Source organism: Hyperolius riggenbachi, chromosome 2 (genome assembly GCF_040937935.1).
Source record: "Hyperolius riggenbachi isolate aHypRig1 chromosome 2, aHypRig1.pri, whole genome shotgun sequence".
Taxonomy (NCBI): domain Eukaryota; kingdom Metazoa; phylum Chordata; class Amphibia; order Anura; family Hyperoliidae; genus Hyperolius; species Hyperolius riggenbachi.
This window is the reverse complement of record NC_090647.1, coordinates 58,394,845-58,417,360: the sequence shown is the minus strand read 5'-3', so window position 1 is coordinate 58,417,360 and position 22,516 is coordinate 58,394,845. Positions and strand designations below refer to the sequence as shown.

General features: G+C 46.4%; 1 protein-coding gene across 1 annotated transcript in view; it reads right to left on the bottom strand.

The window, feature by feature from the left end:
- The window catches only part of PIWIL4 (piwi like RNA-mediated gene silencing 4), a 313,719-nt gene that overhangs the window by 192,129 nt on the left and 99,074 nt on the right, over positions 1-22,516 (bottom strand). The window contains exon 6 of the mRNA XM_068266824.1: positions 18,394-18,515. Coding sequence (XP_068122925.1) covers positions 18,394-18,515 — 122 coding nt within the window. The remainder of the gene's footprint in view (positions 1-18,393; positions 18,516-22,516) is intronic.

The following is a 22,516-nucleotide window of genomic DNA, read 5'->3' as shown; positions in this document are numbered from 1 at the left end:
AATGACCCCAATATGCACAATCGGTAGCAGAAATGACCCCAATATGCACAATCGGTAGCAGAAATGACCCCAATATGCACAATCGGTAGCAGATATGACCCCAATATGCACAATCGGTAGCAGATATGACCCCAATATGCACAATCGGTAGCAGATATTACTCCAATATGCACAATCGGTAGCAGATATGACCCCAATATGCACAATCGGTAGCAGAAATGACCCCAATATGCACAATCGGTAGCAGAAATGACCCCAATATGCACAATCGGTAGCAGAAATGACCCCAATATGCACAATCGGTAGCAGAAATGACCCCAATATGCACAATCGGTAGCAGAAATGACCCCAATATGCACAATCGGTAGCAGAAATGACCCCAATATGCACAATCGGTAGCAGAAATGACCCCAATATGCACAATCGGTAGCAGAAATGACCCCAATATGCACAATCGGTAGCAGAAATCACCCCAATATGCACAATCGGTAGCAGAAATCACCCCAATATGCACAATTGGTAGCAGAAATCACCCCAATATGCACAATCGGTAGCAGAAATCACCCCAATATGCACAATCCGTAGCAGATATGACCCCAATATGCACAATCCGTAGCAGATTTGACCCCAATATGCACAATCCGTAGCAGATATGACCCCAATATGCACAATCCGTAGCAGATATGACCCCAATATGCACAATCCGTAGCAGATATGACCCCAATATGCACAATCCGTAGCAGATATGACCCCAATATGCACAATCGGTAGCAGAAATGACCCCAATATGTACAATCGGTAGCAGAAATGACCCCAATATGCACAATCGGTAGCAGATATGGCCCCAATATGCACAATCGGTAGCAGATATGACCCCAATATGCACAATCGGTAGCAGATATGACCCCAATATGCACAATCGGTAGCAGATATGACCCCAATATGCACAATCCGTAGCAGATATGACCCCAATATGCACAATCCGTAGCAGAAATGACCCCAATATGCACAATCAGCATCACCTGAAAAAGAAAAGAAAAACCCATTTACTCACCTACAGCCAGAAGACCTTCTTTCCCGACCTCCTGTCCCGAGTCCCGACCTCATTGTGGCGCGCAGCGCCCGCGCGCCCCGATCCTCTTCCTTCCCGACGTCACGACGAGACTTCCTGCCTGCATGCAGAGAGCAGGGCTACGGGAAAATGGCCGCCCGAAGTCTGCAGAACAGGGCTCCGGGCGGCCATCTTACCGTAGCCCTGCCTGCTGCTCCGTGCTGCCGCTGTGTGAACTGACTTGGCGTCTTTTAGACGCCTGAAGTCAGTTCACTCCAGGGGGTGCTTTGGGGGTGCTTGGACAATTCTAGGGGGTGCTCGAGCACCCCCAAGCACCCCCCTGGCGCCGCCCCTGAGTGGAATATTGAGGCTGCACCAGTGTGTGGAGAATATCGCCACATCGCACTGTTCCTAGGGGGTCTTCCCACCCTGCAACCATATTGATTCCTATGATGCTGGCATCTTTGAATACTGTAAAAAATGGAGATGTATAGATCAATGATTCCGATTGGTCAGTCTGAGAAACCGCTTTTTTTCTGTACCCATTTCACATCACATTTGCTTCGAATCTCCCCCCACTCCTTTTGATAAATCAGCTCCAGTGATTTCAACATCCTTCCAAAATGCCAGATCCAGTATCTACCTCTTACAAATACTTCAACACACAGGAGAAATGTTAATGCTAAAAAATGCTAAACATAGCGCAACAAACTGACAGCCTCATGAGAATGCTCAGTAATATTCATGAGGAAAAAAATACATATGCAAATTATGTATTTAAAGAAAGAAGGACAAAGGAGGACTGTGCTTCAGGTAAACTCCCAGGAGAAATTCAATATGACTCATTCCCCAGACAGGATTTCAAGAGATGTTTTCTGAAGATCTATATATAAAATACCCCCATCTGTACTTATTCTAAGCAATGAAATCTGAATTCACTGCACTCTTCCATCGACTGTACCAAGGAGGTCCAACTCCAGTCCTGAAGAGCCGAGGTCCTCACATATTTTTGGCACAGCTGAAATTATTTGTAGGAAAGGTGTGGTTTATCATGAAGAACACCTTTCTCCATCTCTCAGTCCATCCTAAACCCTGGCATAGATATGGCTCTCCCTAGTTCAATGTGTACCTGAGACGGGGGATAGAAAAAATGTATACATACCTGGGGCTTCCTCCAGCCCTCTTCTGCCTGATCTGTCCCTCACCGCTGTCCTCCGCCTTCTGGATCCTCGGTAAGGAAAACTTACGGGAGCCCTTATGGAGGATCCAGAGGGCGGAGGACGGCAACGAGGGGCAGATCAGGCCGAAGGGGGCTGAAAGAAGCCCCAGGTATCTCAGGTTCTCTTTAAAGAAATAATTAAGTGTACCAAAAAAAAGCCAGTTTTACTTACCTGGGGCTTCTACCGGCCCCCTACAGTCGACCTGTGCCCGTGCCGGCGGGGGACCAGCCCGGCCGGTCCCCCGCCGCAGCTCAGTTTCAGTAACTGAGCTTGACGCCGTCCACTGCACCTAGGGGCCCTGGTCACAGGTGTCCTCGTTTGCTCTACTGGCAACGGGAGCGCCCTGTGCAGGCGCAGTAGAGATTTTCTTGTACTGTGCCTGTGGCCGGCGACAGGCTCAGTTGCCGAAACCTAAACTGAGTTGCAGCGGGAGACCGGAGGATCGTCAGGTCGACTGTAGGGGGCCGGTAGAAGCCCCAGGTAAAACGAACTTTTTTTGGTACACTTAAGTATCCCTTTAAAGGGAACCTAAACTGAGAAGGATATGAATTTTTCCTTTTAAAATAATACCAGTTGCCTGACTCTCCTGCTGATCCTGTGTCTCTAATACTTTTAGCCACAGCCCCTCAACAAGCATGCAGCAGATCAGGTGCTCTGACTGAAGTCAGACTGTATTAGCTGCATGCTTGTTTCAGGTGTGTGATTCAGCCACTACTGCAGCCAAAGAGATCAGCAGGACAGCTAGGCAACTGGTATTGTTTAACAGGAAACATCCATATCACTCTCAGTTAAAGAGAAACCGAGTCGGGTATTTGAAATCTTAAAGGGAACCAGAGACAAAGCCCCCTCATGTATTTTACCATATATATCAGTAAGAACATTAGAGAAAACACTTACCATGCTCTCTGTTTCACCCTCACTGCTAAAAGTGTCTGTTAACAGCAGTCACAAGAATCCCAGACTGAGCAATTAAATCTGGCTTTGCTGGGAATGATTATTGCTGAGTCATTATAGCAAAGCCACAAGGGGGCAGGCTTGGGCTTGAAATAACACCACAGAAGACAGACTTAGCTATAATCTTTCTGTAGCAAAGCTAGACGGAGCAGCCTGACTTCTCAGTCGGGGATTCTTATCAGACGTGATAACAGTCAGATTACACAGAGAACAATGAAACAAAGGGCAGATTAGGTGTTTACTGTCATGTTCCCACTGATTTATAAGGTAAAATACAAGAGGGTGCTTCATCTCTGGTTCTCTTTAAGAGACCACAGACGCATGTCCTTTGCACTATGTGTCTCGCTATTGCCGCCCCTATTTCCCTCCCCCCCCCCCCCCCCCCGGGGTCTCCTATGCCATTCTGTAAAAAGCGCCCGGCTAGCGACAGTCTCCTTGTTGCTACCCGTCTATTTACCTTCTGTATGTCATTCAATGCGCGCTTCCCCGCCGCTGCCCGCCTCCTCTGAGCTTCCGCCAATCGGAAGCTAAGCCGCGACCTGGGGGGTACTTCCTGGGTCATAGTTTAGCTTCAGATTGGAGGAAGCTCACAGGAGGCGGGGGAGCGCGGACTGAATGACATACAAAAGGTAAATAGACCGCTAACGACAAGGAGACTGTTGCTAGCCGGGCGATTTTTACAGCATGGCACAGGAGACCCCGCGGGGGACTAGAGTCTAGAATAGCGAGACCCAGAGGCATGTCATTATGCACAGGACATGCCTCTGTGGTCTCTTAACAATTCAAATATCCGCCCAGGGTTCTCTTAGAGCGATCCTTAAGTCAGATAAAAAAAATGAGTTTTACTCACCTGGGGCTTCCCTCAGCCCCCTGCAGCTGATCGGTGCCCACGTAGAGTCGCTCCGATTCTCCTGAATCCGCCAGCGGCCACTTCCGGTTTTGCCGTCAGGACCCGACAGGCTGGGAACGCGAGTGATTCTTCGCGTTCCCAGCCACAATAGCTCCCCCTATGCTGCTATAGCGGCGGTGGGGGACAGGAGGATTCGATCAAGACTGCGAGGGCACAGGATGGCTGCAGGCGGCTGGTATTTTCTTTTACAGACTTAAGCATCCCTTTAAGCTGTTTTTTATTGCTGTAACTGTTATTGTGTTCTGATAATGAATAAATGCATACATCACTTTGGCCTCAATTCACTAAGATCATGCTGGAGATAATAAGGCAAGAGAAAACTTGCCACCACTAAGTGAGTTATCTTATCTCTTCATTCCTTAAGTTACCTCCTCTGTAGTTAAGTTACCCCCTCTGTAGTTAAGTTACTTCCTCTGTAGTTATTTTCACACGCAGTTAATTAACAGCCTGTCTTTAACTTTAGAATTATGGAGTTATTTTAACCACTTCTTAAGGACTGCAGTCATAAAACCCCTTAAAGAGGAGCTGTTAGGTATAGGGTCTCAGAGAAAAAAAACCACATATCAGTAGCTAAATATTGGCTCTACTTACATTACATATGCATTTCACTGTCCACGTTTGGATTTCACAGAATTTGTATATAGTATTCGCAGAGAATGATGCTCCTGACAGCTCATGGCAGGTTCCATGTTTGTCTGTCTCCTATGAAGCCAATTGTGTCGTCATGTCCTCCCTGCTTCCTGATGATTCCACTCACAAAAAATTGATTCCACTCAAAAAAGATCCTAATGGACAACACTACTGTGCAGTGAATATTAATTAGCCATGTGGCTAGGAACAATAGTGGACTCATGCAGTATACTCTAATGGCCCATACTCACGGGCTACAATTGTCGCCGCAACCACGTGACACGCGCGTGTTGCGGCGACAGGTCGCCCGTGAGTATGAGCCGCAACACGGGCGCGCACCGCCAACCGTCACTCGTTCGCCGCAACTGTCGCTAGTCCGCGTGTGTATGCGGACTAGCGACAGCAACCAGCAGGGAATACCCTGAGCTTCTGGCGGGGGGAGGAAAGTCGGCGACAGCTTCCGTCACATCAGTTGCCAGGTCCCTCCGCCGTGTGTATGCGGAGGGACCTGGCGACGAGCTGTCGCCTATACTGTCGCGCACACGCTCCCGTGTGCTAGCGACAGCAACAATTGTAGCCCGTGAGTATGGGGCATTACGGAACATGTGCCCTGTGATTTTTCAGTGCTGTGAGTTTAGGCTGTGAAAGCAGCCTTAGGGCGTGATATGGAAATGAAGGGGATGACACAAGGTAGTGCAGTGGGGAGAAGAGGCAGCCCCAGAATGCTTTGCAGTATCTGTTATGCGTCCTGCCGGCCTCCTTACGAGCTTGGGAATAACAGCCTTGCTGTTCAGCACACATCACAGTAAGGCCTGGTGCACACCAGAGGAGTTTTTCTGAGCGTTTTGACTTTTTAAATCTGCTGCTAATGTTATCCTATGTGTCTGTGCACACTGGAGCAATGAGGTTTTGTAAAAAACCCCATAGCATTACATTGGGAAGAGCTTTTGAAACCTCTAAAAGCTCTTCCCAATGTAATGCTATGGTTTTTTTTTTACAAAACCTCATTGCTCCAGTGTGCACAGACACATAGGATAACATTAGCAGCAGATTTAAAAACTCAAAAAAATCATACAACCTACCACCTAAATGAATTTTACCTCCTTTTCTTGTCACTGAGGGCTGGTGCACACCGAGCGGCTTTTTGGGCGTTTTCAGATCCGCTTGCGGCTGCGGATCTGCTTGGTCAATGTATCTCAATGGGGTGGTGCACACCAGAGCGGCAGGCGTTTTGCAGAAACGAAAAATGCCTGGGTGAGACATTTTTTGGATTGCGGATGCGTTTCTGCCTCAATGTTAAGTATAGGAAAAACGCAAACCGCTCTGAAAAACGGCACTTCAGAGCGGTTTTGCAGGCGTTTTTGTTACAGAAGCTGTTCAGTAACAGCTTTACTGTAACAATATATGAAATCTACTATACTGAAAACCGCAGCAGCAATCCGCAAAACGCTAGCAAACCGCCTCATAAAAATAAAAAAAAGCGTTTAAAAATCTGCTAGCGTTTTGCGGATCTGCTAGCGGGTTTTGGTGTGCACCAGCCCTAATACAGCTTTCTTTTGGTGCTATTTGATTGCTGCTGTGATTTTTAGTCTTTCTTATATTCATCAAAATAGACATGAATTTTGTCAAAAAAAAGATTTTTTTCTAATTTTCTGTGCTGACATTTTTCAAATAAAGTAAAATTTCTATATACATTTTTGTCCAAATTTATTGTGCTACATGTCTTTGATAAAAAAAAAACCCCATTCAGCCTATATTTATTGGTTTGGGTAAAAGTTATAGCGTTTACAAACTATGGTGCAAAAAGTGAATTTTCCCATTTTGAAGCATCTCTGACTTTTCTGAGCACCGGTCATGTTTCATGAGGTGCTAGAATTCCAGGATAGTATAAATACCCCCCAAATGACCCCATTTTGGAAAGAAGACATCCCAAAGTATTCACTAAGAGGCATGGTGAGTTCATAGAAGATTTTATTTTTTGTCCCAAATGACACTTTGTGACAAAAAAATAAAAAAAAGTTTCAATTTCTGCTAACTTGTGACAAAAAAAAAAATGAAATCTGCCACGGACCCACCATGCCCCTCTCTGAATACTTTGGGGTGTTTACTTTTCAAAATGGGGTCATTTGTGGGGTGTGTTTACTGTCCTGGCATTTTGGGGGGTGCTAAATTGTAAGCACCCCTGTAAAGACTAAAGGTGCACATAGGACTTTGGGCCCCTTAGTGCACCTAGGCTGCAAAAAAGTGTCACACGTGATATCGCCGTACTCAGGAGAAATACAGTGGCTTGCAAAAGTATTCGGCCCCCTTGAAGTTTTTTCACATTTTGTCATATTACTGCCACAAACATGAATCAAATTTATTGGAATTCCACATGAAAGACCAATACAAAGTGGTGTACACGTGAGAAGTGGAACGAAAATCATACATGATTCCAAACTTTTTTTTTTACAAATAAATAACTGCAAAGAAGGGTGTGCATAATTATTCAGCCCCCTTTGGTCTGAGTGCAGTCAGTTGTCCATAGACATTGCCTGATGAGTGGTAATGACTTACCTGTGTGTAATCTAATGTCAGTACAAATACAGCTGCTCTATGAAGGCCTCAGAGGTTGTCTAAGAGAATATTGGGAGCAACAACACCATAAGGTCCAAAGAAGACACCAGACCGGTCAGGGATAAAGTTATTGAGAAATTTAGAAGCAGGCTTAGGCTACAAAAAGATTTCCAAAGCATTGAACATCCCACGGAGCACTGTTCGAGCGATCATTCAGAAATGGAAGGAGTATGGCACAACTGTAAACCTACCAAGACAAGGCCGTCCACCTAAACTCACAGGCCGAACAAGGAGAGCGCTGATCAGAAATGCAGTCAAGAGGCCCATGGTGACTCTGGACGAGCTGCAGAGATCTACAGCTCAGGTGGGGTAATCTGTCCATAGGACAACTATTAGTCGTGCACTGCACATAGTTGGCCTTTATGGAAGAGTGGCAAGAAGAAAGCCATTGTTATCAGAAAAGCATAAGAAGTCCCATTTGCAGTTTGCCACAAGCCATGTGGGGGACACAGTAAACATGTGGAAGAAGGTGCTCTGGTCAGATGAGACCAAAATGGAACTTTTTGGCCAAAATGCAAAACGCTATGTGTGGCGGAAACTAACACTGCACATCACTCTGAACACACCATCCCCACTTTCAAATATGATGGTGGCAGCATCACGTTCTGGGGGTGCTTCTCTTCAGCAGGGACAGGGAAGCTGTTCAGAGGTGATGGGAAGATGGATGGAGCCAAATACAGGGCAATCTTGGAAGAAAACCTCTTGGAGTCTGCAAAAGACTTGAGACTGGGGCGGACGTTCACCTTTCAACAGGACAACGACCCTAAACATAAATCCAGAGCGACAATGGAATGGTTTACAACAAACCATATCCATGTGTTAGAATGGCCCAGTCAAAGTCCAGATCTAAATCCAATCGAGAATCTGTGGCAAGATCTGAAAAATGCTGTTCGCAAACGCTGTCCATCTAATCTGACTGAGCTGGAGCTGCTTTGCAAAGAAGAATGGGCAAGGATTTCAGTCTCTAGATGTGCAAAGCTGGTAGAGACATACCCTAAAAGACTGGCAGCTTTAATTGCAGCAAAAGGTGGTTCTACAAAGTATTGATGTAGGGGGCTGAATAATTATGCACACCCCACTTTGCAGTTATTTATTTGTAAAACATGTTTGGAATCATGTATGAGTTTCGTTCCACTTCTCACGTGTACACCACTTTGTATTGGTCTTTCATGTGGAATTCCAATAAAATTGACTCATGTTTGTGGCATTAATGTGACAAAATGTTGAAAACTTCAAGGGGCCGAATACTCTTGCAAGCCACTGCAGTATAATGTGTTTTGGGGTGTATTTTTACACATACCCATGCTGGGTGGGAGAAATATCTCTGACCAGTGGGTGATTAGAGGGGAGAACAGATGTAAACAATGCACTTGGGAGGTGATCTGAGGGTGGGTCTACGGGCGATCTGAGGGTGTGGGCAGGTGATCAGTTGCCCGCAAGGGGCAGGTTAGGGTCTGATCTGATGGGTGGCAGTGACAGGTGGTGATAGGGGGTGATTACAGGGGAGGATAGATGTATACAGTACACGGGCGGGGGGGGGGGGGGGTTCTGGGGAGGATCTGAGGGTGTGTGTGTGTGATCAGGAGCCCCCAGGGGGCAGTTTAGGACCTAATCTGCAATATAACGTTGACAGATAGTGACAGGGAGTGATTAATGGGTGATTAGGGGGGTGATTGGGTGCAAACAGTGGTCTGAGGGGGTGATCAGGGGTTAACAACCCGCTGGCGCTGCTAAGTTGACGTCACGGGTGGGTGGAGCCTAATGCCGGCGGATGCGCGCACGCGATCCCCGGCATTTCAGTCCCCCAGGTACCGACGCCTATGGGCGTTACGCGGTCCTGGGGGTGCCACTTTGCCGACGCCCATAGGTAGTGGGCGGTCAGCAAGTGGTTAAAGAGTACCCGAGGTGTGTTTAAAGAATGTTATCTGCATACAGAGGCTGGATCTGCCTATACAGCCCAGCCTCTGTTGCTATCCCAAACCCCACTAAGGTCCCCCTGCACTCTGCAATCCCTCATAAATCACAGCCGTGCTGTGAGGCTGTGTTTACATCTGTCGTGTCAGTCTCAGCTGCTCCCCTGCCTCCTGCATAGCTCCGGTCCCTGCCCCCGTCCCTTCCCTCCAATCAGCAGGGAGGGAAGGGATGCAGGCGGGGACCGGAGTTCTGCAGGAGGCGGGGAGAGCAGCAGACTGACACTATAGAGATAAACACAGCCAGCTCTGACAAGCTGTTTGTCAGCAGCGTGGCTGTGATTTATGAGGGATTGCAGAGTGCAGGGGGACCTTAGGGGGGTTTGGGATAGCAACAGAGGCTGGGCTGTATAGACAGATCCAACCTCTGTATGCAGATAACATTCTTCAAACCCATCTCGGGTTCTCTTTAAGGATTGAAGAGTTAACTTAAAGACAGAAGAGTTAACTTTAGGTTTGCCTGAGGTAAAATGTTTCCTGAATACTACATGCCTCGTCATCATGGTGATAACTATAGAAACTATTAAAGACAGGAGATAAGCTTAGTGAATTGAGGCCTTTGTTCAAAAACGTAGCCCCACTATACAATTAATACATCATGAAGAGATGCTGCCTGGGCAGGGAGGACTCAAAGGGGACATTTATCAATCAGTTTGATTTTCCCATCCATCTCCTACTGATGCAGCAGCTTCTCTCTAAGGATTATGCCTGGCTTAGGGAAGTCTACGCTTGCTGTCCGCTGCAGCACATTAGTGAGGTTCACCCGCTGGCCCTGGATTTACAAGAGGATTGGAGACAGAAAGACTTAAAAACTCCCCAGTTTGCACTAAACACTAATTTAAAGCCATTACCATAGTGTATGGCTAAAGCTGCAAAGCAAGCGATTGGCTCTGGGAGCATTGGCCTGCAAAGTAACCATGAGGTATGAAGGAAAAGATTGAATTGGTCACTTTTATTAGAAAAAAAATTACTGCAACCTTAAAGGATTGTGTCGCAACATTTAAAACAGGTTTAGTTCTGCCCAAGTGAAAATGATTTCTAATAGGCATTTATTAGCACTCTGAAGGCTTTGGCATTACAGCACGAGCGCTGGGGACATGGTAATTTGGCGGTTTTGGTCACTGCCCACCCCTTTTCCTCCCCCCCAGCACACACACATTTCATCTCTTGCTCCACCCTTCTTCGCTCTCTTGCTTTTTTCTATTTCTCATCTGTCTACATTATAAATAAAGAAAACCTGTGCTTTATAAATAAAATAAATAAATAACATTTTATATTGCGCTTTTCTCCTGGCGGACTCAAAGCGCCAGAGCTGCAGCCACAAGGACGCGCTCTATAGGCAGTAGCAGTGTTAGGGAGACTTGCCTAAGGTCTCCTACTGAATAGCGGACCTGAGCTCAGAACTTTCTCTCTGCTCTTAAAGATAAGCAACAGCATAATAACCTTTACAGGAAAACATGTCCTTGTTACAGCTTATAGCGCTCCTTCAGAGATGCCGTAGTTATTTCCTGGTTTGCTGGGAGCACAGAAAAGGTTAAGCTCCTGTGTTTACATATTAGCTCTCAATACGGCAGACAGCTGGGAGCTCAAATTACACTGGCTCATTACTTGTTGGGAATGGAGAATTAGACAGGCTATTCTCTATAAACACGCGCAGGGTGGTTTTCTCTCTCCTGTGCAAGAGTTCAGGTCTGCTTTAATGGGAAGAAAAAGTAAGATACTTACCTTGGTAAAGGGAAGCCTCTGGAACCTTCAGAGCCTTCCCAGGTCCTCCTCCCAACCACCTCCGCTGCCTGGGACCCTGTGAAAGTTGAAGGCCCTGCCCCCATACATGGATGAGTGCGGCCACAATAGGCAGGCACATGACAGGAAGTACCTGCGCAGCAGCACAGAACCACTCTTGCTCTGTGGAAAAAGCCCAACTCATTCTGCTCCATGGGGGGAGGGTCCCAGCGCTGGTGAGGTGAAGGAGGACAGGGGGAGCCTCTTTCCCTACACTGAGGTAGAGGCATTTTTTCCCCCATAGGTATACATTAAAGTGATCTTGTATAGGATATAATAAACATACTGTAGCTTGGTTAGTCTGTACTACCAAAAAAAAAAATAAAAAAAAAATACTTCCATCACCATAACCTGGTACTGGTTGTTGTCACTAATAAAGTTGTACTAAGCCATGCTAAGCCACCTCCCAAATGTCACACCCCCTCCAGCGCCCTATGGCCATGCCAAAGACTGACCTTCACACCAGTGCTACATCCGGGGAGCTTTTGCATGGAGAGGGGTGCAGGCTTGGTAGCCAGGTCTATACAGTACAGATTTTTATACACCTTCAGGGACTTGATGGGGTCCAGTAGAGGCCCATTAGCGGTAGTCAGAGCAAGATCATCCACCAAGCAACCTAAGCAGGTGCCTGGGGCCTAGTGGGTGTCAAGGGCCCCACCAGTCACCTTCTTTGACCTTTCCCTTCTCCAGCTTACCAAAAATACCACAAAGGGGCTCCAAAATCTACTACCTTGACCAGGGTCCCATTATATCATATTCCATCTCTGTAGTAGACAGCATTTCTAATGCTGGGTACACACAATGCAATTTCCCGCTCGATCGATGGGTGGGTGATCGAACGGGGAATTGCATCGTGTGTACATGTCCAAAGTGCACCTGATCGATAAAGTGATCAATTTTCTAATGATAAGTGTGCAAAATCGATCGCTTTATCCATTGAGAACTGATCGGACATGTCGGAAATAACAATTTGCTTCTCATCGATTGGGCGGGAAATTGCAGCGTGTGCACCCAGTATTAGGTTGTAAAGCCACAAGGTATTCATCCTTATCACCGGTTATTTATGCAGCAACCAACTACCAATTCCCTTTAACTTTCAGTGATTTCTCTTTTTCTTTCCAACTTTCTATTTTCAGCCATTATGAAGTTTATTTCATTTTGTTAGTGTGTGCCTTTCTTATATATTACTCTTAATATACTGTATGCATATGTTCAGCCTGCCCTTTACTGTAAGTAACAATTATATTGTACTCTATCTAAACAAGACTATTAGATGTACTTTCAGCTGTGTAGTCAGGATACATTAATATGCTGTACTGTACATCAGAAATATTTTCAGAACTATGAGTGTTCAGTTGGCCTCGCATACCAGACTCTCATTATGTTGCTTTTTAAAGAAAGCTTGCTTGTACAACAAATTGCTGTAAATGCCTGATTGTATAGCTTTGTAGGCAGGTTCAAAAGTACAAGTACCTTTTGAGAAATAAATAGGTTGTTTACAGGAAAACATATCCCTCAGAGCCAGCACTGCCAGGGTAAAGAAATGGCTGTCCTAAAGTGCCACATTGGCCCCACCCCTTCACCTGACCCCTCCACATGAACTTTTTGTTACTATAGAAAAGGACTCTATATCAAAAGGGAACTCGAATGCAATCTCATAATGCAGAACAGTCTTTAGAAAAAACTTTACTGGCACTCATAGCAAAAAGTATTAAAATGGGGTTCTTCAATTTCATACGGTCAGACTTCATATAATGAACAATACATCAAAATGACCAAATAGTGAGGCTGACACGTAGTCTGACTTGGCTTGACAAATGGTTGTAACCTTTATGGGTATTTATCTCAAAGGCAACGACACATGTTCGTTTCGGGCTTTGTATACAATGTATGCGCCCTCCACATGAACCCCACTATGTTTAAAATGAATGCCCCATACTCTCTGCAGCAGAAAGCACACAGCATCACACATTTCATTTTTGTAAAAACCTTATGGCCCAGTTCACACTGGCATGAAAAAAAAACATTCCATTTAGCATACAGTAAACAGAACTGAACTTAACGGATGTGAACGGATCCCATGTTAATCAATAGGAACCGTTCCAAAGAACTAACTGCAAGTTTGCAAAAAAGTTTTTTTGTCTGCACTGTCTGAGGAAGGGGACCTGATCGGCCCCGAAACAATTGTCACAACTTTGTGCTGATGGAGCAATAAATAAGATTGTTGCATTTTAAACTTGGTGTGCGAGCCTGGACTTGCATCTTTGCTATGTGAATTGGTGCCTTGGCTTGGCACTTACAGGCTCTGCACCCACTCTTGGGTAAGGTGTGCCACATCCACCTGTTTGTTTTTTTAACTGCAAGTTTGGGGAGGAAGCGTTTTTTTTTTATAAGGATCGGCAGACCGGACACATCCCGGTAGGTCACAGATCAAAAACTGATGCTTAAAGAGAGTCTGAAGCGAGAATAAATCTCGCTTCAGACCTCATAAATAGCAGGGGCACGTGTGCCCCTGCTAAAACGCCGCTATAGCGCGGCTTAACGGGGGTCCCTTCACCCCCAAATCCCCCTCGATACACCCGGGGAGCGCTTCCTGGTTGGGGCAGGGCTAGCCGCCGCAGCCCTGCCCCACGCGCGTCTGTCAGCACGTATCTCCGCCTCTCCCCCGCCCTTCTCAGTCTTCCTTCACTGAGAGGGGCGGGGGAGAGGCGGCGATGCGCCGCTGACAGACGCGACTGGAGGCAGGGCTGCAGCCGTTAGCCCTGCCTCCAGGAAGCAATAAATCACGACCAAATCTGCGACCAAGTGTCGCAGTGGTCGTTTTGGGGGTGAAGGGACCCCCGTTAAGCCGCGCTATAGCGGCGGTTTAGCAGGGGCACACGTGCCCCTGCTATTTATGAGCTCTGAAGCGAGATTTATTCTCACTTCAGAGTCTCTTTAAAGGGGTTCTTTCGCGAAAAAAGTAGGCAGTTAAAAAATGTGACAGATGACAGGTTTTGGGCCAGTCCATCTTTTTAAGGGGGATTCTCAGGGCTTTCTTTGTTTTCAACAGCATTTCCTGAACAACAGTTTAACTGCCAAAATAGCAAGATACCAGCCGGCCTCCCTAATCACTTGCACACTATTATGTCAGTTAGACTTTGCAACTGTTGTTCAGGAAATGCTGTTGAAAACAAAGAAAGCCCTGAGAATCCCCCTTAAAAAGATGGACTGGCCCAAAACCTGTCATCTGTCACATTTTTTAACTGCCTACTTTTTTCGCGAAAGAACTCCTTTAATAAAATTTGAGCCATTTCACAGATCAGTTTTACATGGATCCGTTTTCGATCCGTCCAGTGTGAACCGGCCCCTACTTAAATTTTCCGGGGCCTACGGTAATGTGATTACGCCTACAGAAAACTGCTAACCAAGATGCACGCTGGGTGAGAAACTAGAAGCTTTCTCTGTATGCCTTAGGAGAGGCTGCCTGTTGGCAAGGTCATAAGACCACAGTGCAAGTGCAGAGAAAATGAATCAATTACAACATTGTACATTATATTCCAGAGCGATTGCAGGGCAATTATTCCTTTATTTGTAATCACTCTATTTATGCTTCTAAGTGTACCCAAACAGAAGCACATACTTACCTAAGGAGAGGGAAGCCTTTGGGTCCAAATTGAGGCTTCCCATCATGTCATCTGGTCCGCAGTTACCTCTCATGGACCCTCCAAAGCAGGAGTGCTGCTGTACTGCGCCTGTACAAGTATGGATGCGTCTACACAGTAAGCCAGAAGAGGGTGCGCGGGTGACAATGGTGGACAAGGACAGCGAGGGAAGTCTCTTTTAGCATCCAGAGGCTTCCCTCTCTTTAGGTAAGTATGTATCTTTGGCTCGGGTTCTCTTTAAAGAAAACCTGTATAAAAAAAAGCCCTCTGGGGGATACCTATCTCAGGAGGGTGAAGCCTCAGGGTCCCAATAAGGATTCCCCCTCCTCTGTAGCTTCCAGAAATCCAGCACTGGCTCCTCCGAAACTCCCCCACCCCCACAAGCTTGACAAGCTATGATATATTTACCTCTCCGCAATCCAGTGCAGGTGTAGTAGCGGCTTTTCGTTCGGGTAAGGTGGAAATAGCCGAACCAAATCGTATCCGCTCTACTACACAGGCGCAATAAACTCACACCTACACAGTAGAGCGGATCCGATCGGGTTTGGCTATTTCCGCATTATCCGGAATGGAGAGTTGCTAGTGCACCTGCACAGGATCACGGTAGATAAATATTTACCTCATTGCTCTTCGGGGGACTGCAGCACTGGATTGCCGGGACACCGGAGGATGGGAGGAGCCTCATTAGGATGCAGATGCTTTCCCCTCCCGAGGTAAGTATCCCCCAGAGTGGGTTTCTTTAGTTACAGATCCTCTTCAAGATGATTTGTCATTAGCTAATCAAGAACCTTATAAACCGATAAAAGCAGGTTTGCCAATATGCTCAACACAAGACCTTGGTCGTGCTGGATTTGGGCTTTAAAGAAAACCTGTAAGATCAAAAATTTCCCCTGGGGGGGTACTCACCTCGGGAGGGGGAAGCCTCAGGGTCCCAATGAGGCTTCCCACGCCGTCCTCCGTCCCTCGGGGGTCTCGCTGCAGCCCTCCGAACAGCGGCGATGTAAATATTTACCTTCCCACCACCTGCGCACACGCTGTGGCGGCTCTCGGCTTTGAAATAGGCGGAAATAGCCAATTGCCGTCGGGTCTGCTCTACAAGTCTCCGGCGCCTGCGCAGTAGAGCGGACCCAACTGATATTGGGTATTTCCGTCTACTTCGGAGCCGAAAGCCGCAACAGCGCCCCCGCTGGAGCCAGAAAAGGTAAATATTGAACAAGCTGACAGATTTGTCAAGCCACTGTTCGGAGGGCTGCAGCGAGACCCCCGAGGGACAGAGGAGGACAGGGGAAGCCTCATTGGGACCCTGAGGCTTCCCCCTCCCGAGTTGAGTACTCCCCAGGGGAACTTTTTGATGTTACAGTGTCTCTTTAAAGTTGACCTAAACTCTGCAGTAGGACTCACTCTTCATATCTGGAGCAGCAAAAATGAATCTGATAGCTCACAGACATCAAAACTTTACCTTCAATGGTAAAAAGCTTCCCACCCTGTTCCAGTGGAGTCCTGCCATGTGATAATGCTGCACTGATGATTGCGTACTCCTTTGGCTAATGGGAAATAATCAGCAGCCTAAAGTTTTCAGCACGCTCGTAGTTCCTGCCACTGCTAACATACAAAATGTCTGTCACATTTTAAAGCAGAAAGGAAGGAGTCTTCCTTAAAGGGAACCTTATCTCAAAAGAAAACATGAGTTTCACTTTCCTGGGGCATCTACCAGAGCCCCTGAAGCCATCCTGTGCCCTCGCAGTCACTCATGGCTCCTCCGGTCCCCCGCTGCCAGCTACTTTCTTTTTTTGTCAACTAGAAGTCGACCGGCCGCCATGCGTACATTTTTACGCATTCCAGCTGGTGCAGGAAGCTATCGCGGACATTAACATGTACATTTTTACGCGTTACATGTGCAATGCGTAAATCTTTACGCATTGCTCCTGTAACGCGTAAAAATGTAAGTGAATGTCCGCGATAGCTTTCTGCGCCAGCGGGAATGCGTAACTAGGGCACAGGATGGCTGCAGGGGGCTGGTAGATGCCCTAGGTACCGTATAAGATGATTTTTTGAACCCTGAAAATCTTCTGCAAAGTTGTCAGGTCCTGACTGGTGACGTGCGCTCCACAATTCAGTGTCTTCCTCTTCCTATGCACGTCACCAGTCAGGTGACCCGGAATCAGGAAGCTGCCGTGTTACCCACACGAGCGGCTGCTCACAAGATGCTATGGTATTGCAGCTTTACATTTTCAAACACAGGGGACATAAATGATGCAGGGGGACAGTGGAGGACATAGAAGGACCGAGGACACGAGCAGACCTTTCCGCCAAGGCTGCTGCACCCGGTAAGCTCTGCCTGCCACAATACTGACACCCCGCTCTTAAAAATCACACCCTGATCTGTTTTCCCTCCCCTGGATGACTGTGGCACACAGTAATATGCAAAGGTGTATACAGGGGTGGGCCAGGAGGATGGAGGAGGCATGTTGTGAAAAGGGGTAGTCTTATACAGCGAGTATATGCCAAATTCTTTATTTTAACTAGAAAAGTTGGGGGGTCGTCTTATACGCCGGAATATACAGTAAGTGAAACTTATGTTTTTTTTTAGAGTTAAGGTTCCCTGTAAGGTAAGCTGTAGTGGTCAGTCTTGTCCCTTGTGTGTGCTTCAGTTTGTGAGAGTGTGAGCAGAAGCCACAAGCTTGAGTATGCAGAGAAGCTAGGCTACAGATCATTTCCCCCTGCAATTGGAGTGGGTAATCATGAGTAGTGTTATCACATGAAAGTGCTTTTTTAGAACATAAATGCAAGCTTTTTCCCATCAAAGAAACTTTCTATTTCTGTGAGCCTCGTTCAATCAAATTTATTGTGGCTGTCGAACATGAAGATACTGAACGTAGGGCAGGGTCACACCAAGAGCGCTTTTGAGAGTTTTTGAAAGCGCTAGCGTTTTAAAAAGCGATTGACTAATGTGTTTGTATGGGCTAGTTCACACCAGAGTGATACGCAAGTCCTGCAGCATTTTGGAGGCGATTACACCTCAATGTAAAGTATAGGAAAATGGTAATGTTAAAAATCGCTGAACAGAGCGATTTTCTAAGTGTTTTAATCCCAAAAGCTGTTTACTTCCAGTGTATTTCCTGTTTTGCCACAAGAACTACAAAATTGCTAAACATAAACGCTCCAAAATTGCTAGGCATTAACAGAAATTCCATAGGCACATGCTGGGAATCGCTACTGCAAAGCGGCTGGAAAGTGTAATGGTTAAGGGCTGGACGGTGTAATAGTTAAGGGCTCTGCCTCTGACGCAGGAGACCTAGGTTCAAATCTCAGCTCTGCCTGTTCAGTAAGCCAGTGCCTATTCAGTAGGGGACCTTAGGCAAGTTTCCCTAACACTGCTACTGCCTATAGAGCGCGCCCTAGTGGCTGCAGCTCTGGCGTTTTGAGTCCGCCAGGAGAAGAGCGCGATATAAATGTTATTTGTCTTGTCTTTGTCTAATTTTTGGTGTGAATTAGCCCATACTGCAGGGTTTAGGGAAGAATACCAAGTGCAGCTCTTAGCAGAATAATAAGCCACATTACGCATGGATTGCATAAAGGCCTCGTAAATTTGAATGTAAAATATAAGCTTGCTTACTTTTTGAAGAGGACTCCGAAGAACTGGATGCAGACAGGGGACCCCGCTGGCAGTGCACATATCAGAGTCACAGTCATTGTTACGTCTTCACCAAGTTTTGTTGTACTGACCAGTTCTGTGATCTAAAAGAAGAATGAAGCACACACATCATAACGCCATTCATATAAAACAGGGTAAAGCATAGCCACACACAATTGTACTGATCGATAAGAAGACCGTCAGGAAAAATCTATGTACAGTAAATGCACTGATACACCTGTCCTTTATCCCTCTTATCAGAGATCCCTAACATTTCTAATTGCAAAAAAAAGTAAGCAGTTAAAGAGACTCTGAAGCGACAATAAAACTCGCTTTTTCCCTTATATTCAGCAGGGGCATGTCTGGCCCTGCTAAAGCGCTGCTATTCCGCGGCAGAACGGGGGTTCTTTACCCCACAAAATCCCCCCCTGCAAAATCCACGACCAACTTGGTCGTATATTTTGCTGCTCCTGGAGGTAGGGCTACCGGCTGCAGCCCTGCCTCCATGCGCGTCTATCAGCGGCGGATCTCCGCCTCTCCCCCGCCCCTCTCAGTGAAGGAAGACTGAGAGGGGGGGGGGGAGAGGCGGCGATCAGCGCTGATAGATGCGCTGAGAGGCAGGGCTGCGGCCGTTAGCCCTGCCTTAAGCAGGAAGCGCTCCCCGCACAGCATGGAGGGGATTTGCCGCGGAATAGCAGCGTTCTAGCTGGGGCAAACATGCCCCTGCTGAATATAAGGGAAAAATCGAGTTTTATTGTCGCTTCAGGCTCTCTTTAAAGAGGAACTCCAGTGAAAATAATGTAATAAAAAGTGCTTCATTTTTACAATCATTATGTATAAATGAAAACATTTTATTACATTATTTTCACTGGAGTTCCTCTTTAACTGCTTACTTTTTTCGCAATAAGAAAAGTTAGGGATCTCTGATAAAAGGGATAAAGGACAGGTGTAGCAGTGTATTTACTGTACATAGATTTTTCCCATTGTAAAAGCTTTCCTCTCCCTGATTTACATTCTGACACTTATCCCATGGTGACATTTTTACTGCTGGCAGGTGATGTCAGTGGAAGGAGATGCTGCTTGCTTTTTTGGCAGTTGGAAACAGCTGTTATTTCCCACAACGCAACAAGGCTCCCACAGTGAGATGTCAGAACCATGGTCCTGACATCACACTGTGGGAGGGGTTTCACCACAATATCAGCCATACAGAGCCCCCTGATGATCCGTTTGTGAAAAGAAAAAGATTTCTCATGGGAAAGCTACTGATTGGGATGAAGTTCAATTCTTGGTTACGGTTTCTCTTTAAAATCTGACATAACAGTTTTTAGGCTAGTCCATCTCCTGAGGTATTCTCAGGGTTTCTTTGTTTTCAAAAGCATTTGCGGTATGGCAGTTGTCAAGTCCAACTGCCAAAATAGTGTGCAAGCGAGTAGGGAGACTGGCTGGTATTATTATTATTTGGATTTATATAGTGCCGGCAAATTACGCAGCATTGTACAATAAATAAGATTACAGTCAATGATAACAGGGGAGACTGACAGCAGAGTACAGGTGATAAGCAATAAGATACACAATGCCAGACCATACACTGGAGTAGTAGTCTCAATAATACAAGTTCACATGATTCTGGGTAGAGTGCACAATCAAGTATGAGACACAAGGAGGAAGGGCCTTGCCGAAGGCTTACAATCTAGAGGGAGCGGTGGTGATACGAAAGGAGGGAGGCTGCATCAAGAGATTCTCAGCAGAGAGTTAGGGCAGTAGTGAGTGGAGTGGGCATTCTTGAAAAGGTACGTTTTGAGGGCTTGTTTAAAGGTGTTGAAGGAGAGGGCAAGACTGATTGGCAGTGGGAGAGAGTTCCACAGGGTAGGGACAGCTCTAGTGAAGTCCTGTTTTTTTTCGAATGGGAGTGCCAGATGCATGGGGTGGTTAGGAGGAGGTTGTTGGAGAAGCAAAGTGGGTGGCCAGGTGTGTATCTTCTGGCCAGGTCAGAGATATATGTATAGATGTATAGGTGTCACGTAAGCAAACCTGGGAGGAAACACGACTATGCACTCCCTATCAGTCGGTGTAAATACATCTGGCCAATCTGGGATACCAGAAACGCTCACATACACTTCAGGCAGTTAGGTGAGATGGATGCATCACCCCCTACACCGCACACAAACTCCACGTTTCACCTGTAAAAGAAAACGAGCTTCATCAGGAGAAAATATACATATATACAGTGATATCTATCTGGTGTCCCAGATAGGCCAGGTGTATTTACACCTTCTGATAGGGAGTGCATAGTCATGTTTCCTGCCAGTGTGATATAGACTGGGCCTGTGTGAACACCTGCAACACAGAAAGGGTAGCAGGTTTGCTTACATAACACCTGCGTGCCCCTCGCTCTCATACATTGTGTGTCATTATACATGAACACATGAATGTACAGCATTGTCCTGTTATATGTGTATTGCACTGCTATTTATATTTTAAAGAGAACCTGTAATGAAAAAAGTTCCCCTGGAGGGTTCTCACCTCGGGAGGGGGAAGCCTCAGGGTCCCAATGATGCTTCCCCCTCCCCTGTAGCTGCAGGCAATCCAGCGCTGGTAAGAGAAAATACCCGATCTCCGTCGGGTCCGCTCTACTGCGCAGGTTCAGGAGACTTGCGCCTGCGCAGTAGAGCGGCCGACAGCAATCGGCTATTTGCCGCTTATCTTCGAGACGGAGAGCCGATACTGCGCCTGCGCTGAAGCCGGGGTGGTAAATATTTACATCCCGCGGATCCCAGAGCTTTTTCGCTGCCCCCGAGGAGGATGGGGGAAGCCTCAATAGGACTTGGAGGCTTCCCCCACCCGAGTTGAGTACCCCCCAGGGGAGGTTTTTAAAGTTACAGGTTTTCTTTAATTAAACTGAATAAAAATTTAATTTTTAACCATCAGTGTGCAAAGGGGCCTTTCCCGTTAGGGATACGTATTTATATATAGCCTTACAAATCTATCAGCTGATCAAACTGATCACATGCTTCTCCATGAGTTCTCCTAGGCATTGTCATCCCTATCCCTGACTGCAGTATGTCTGGGTGATGATGGGATTAAGAAGAGCATGGGCACTTTTCTCTCTAGGTAAAACTGCACTGCTCTCTCAACAGGAATCCAAGCTACAAGACTCAGCCAGGTATTTAAATAAAATTATTATTGAAAAAAAAAAAAAAGAACAGATGTGAACTGCACAAAGCTTCGTGTTTTGCTTATTAATGTTAATTTCGGAAGAGGAGGCTGCAACACGGCTGTAAGTATTGCTAATGGTTCAGGTTTCAGCAGAAGTACCACTCACAAAATTCCTCGGGGGCTGCTACAAGATCTCCATGTAATCCGGCAGCCTTGCCTCCCAGCCACAGACAATCTCACGGGAAGAGCTAACCCATAAATTATACTCGGGGAGGTATTTATATGGAAGTGATGTGTTTTCACTGCTTTATCGGTTTTTGTATTTATTGTTGTTGTTCATATTTATAAGGTAGCAGACATTGAAGTGCTGTTAAAGGCTTTAAACTAAACTAAAGGAAGACTGAGAGGGGCGGGCAGAGGCAGCGATCAGCGGGGATTGATGCGCCAAGAGGCAGAGCTACAGCCATAAGCTCTGCCTCAAGCAGGAAGCGCTTCCTGGACACAGGAGAGGGGATTTGGGGGGTATAAACCCCTTGATTTACCGTGGGATAGAGTCGGTTTAGCAGGGATTATCGTTACTCACGTTAATATGTTAATAAAGAGAATTTAGAACCGCTTCAGAGTCTCTTTAAAGAGAATCTGTACTCTAACATTCTTACAATAAAAAGCATACCATTCTATTCATTATGTTCTCCGGGGCCCCTCTGTGCTGTTTCTGCCACTCCCTGCTGCAATCCTGGCTTGTAATTGCCAGTTTTAGGCAGTGTTTACAAACAAAAGACATGGCTGCTAACCAGCTTGTGATAGGCTGAGAGGAGCTCAGTCTGAGACTCACACAGAGCCTGCAGGGGGCGTGGAGAAGGTGTGTATAACTTCTATCCTATCACAAGCAGAGCAGCACATTCCTGCCTGAGCCCAACAAAGCTGACAAAGGAAAGAAGATTAGATT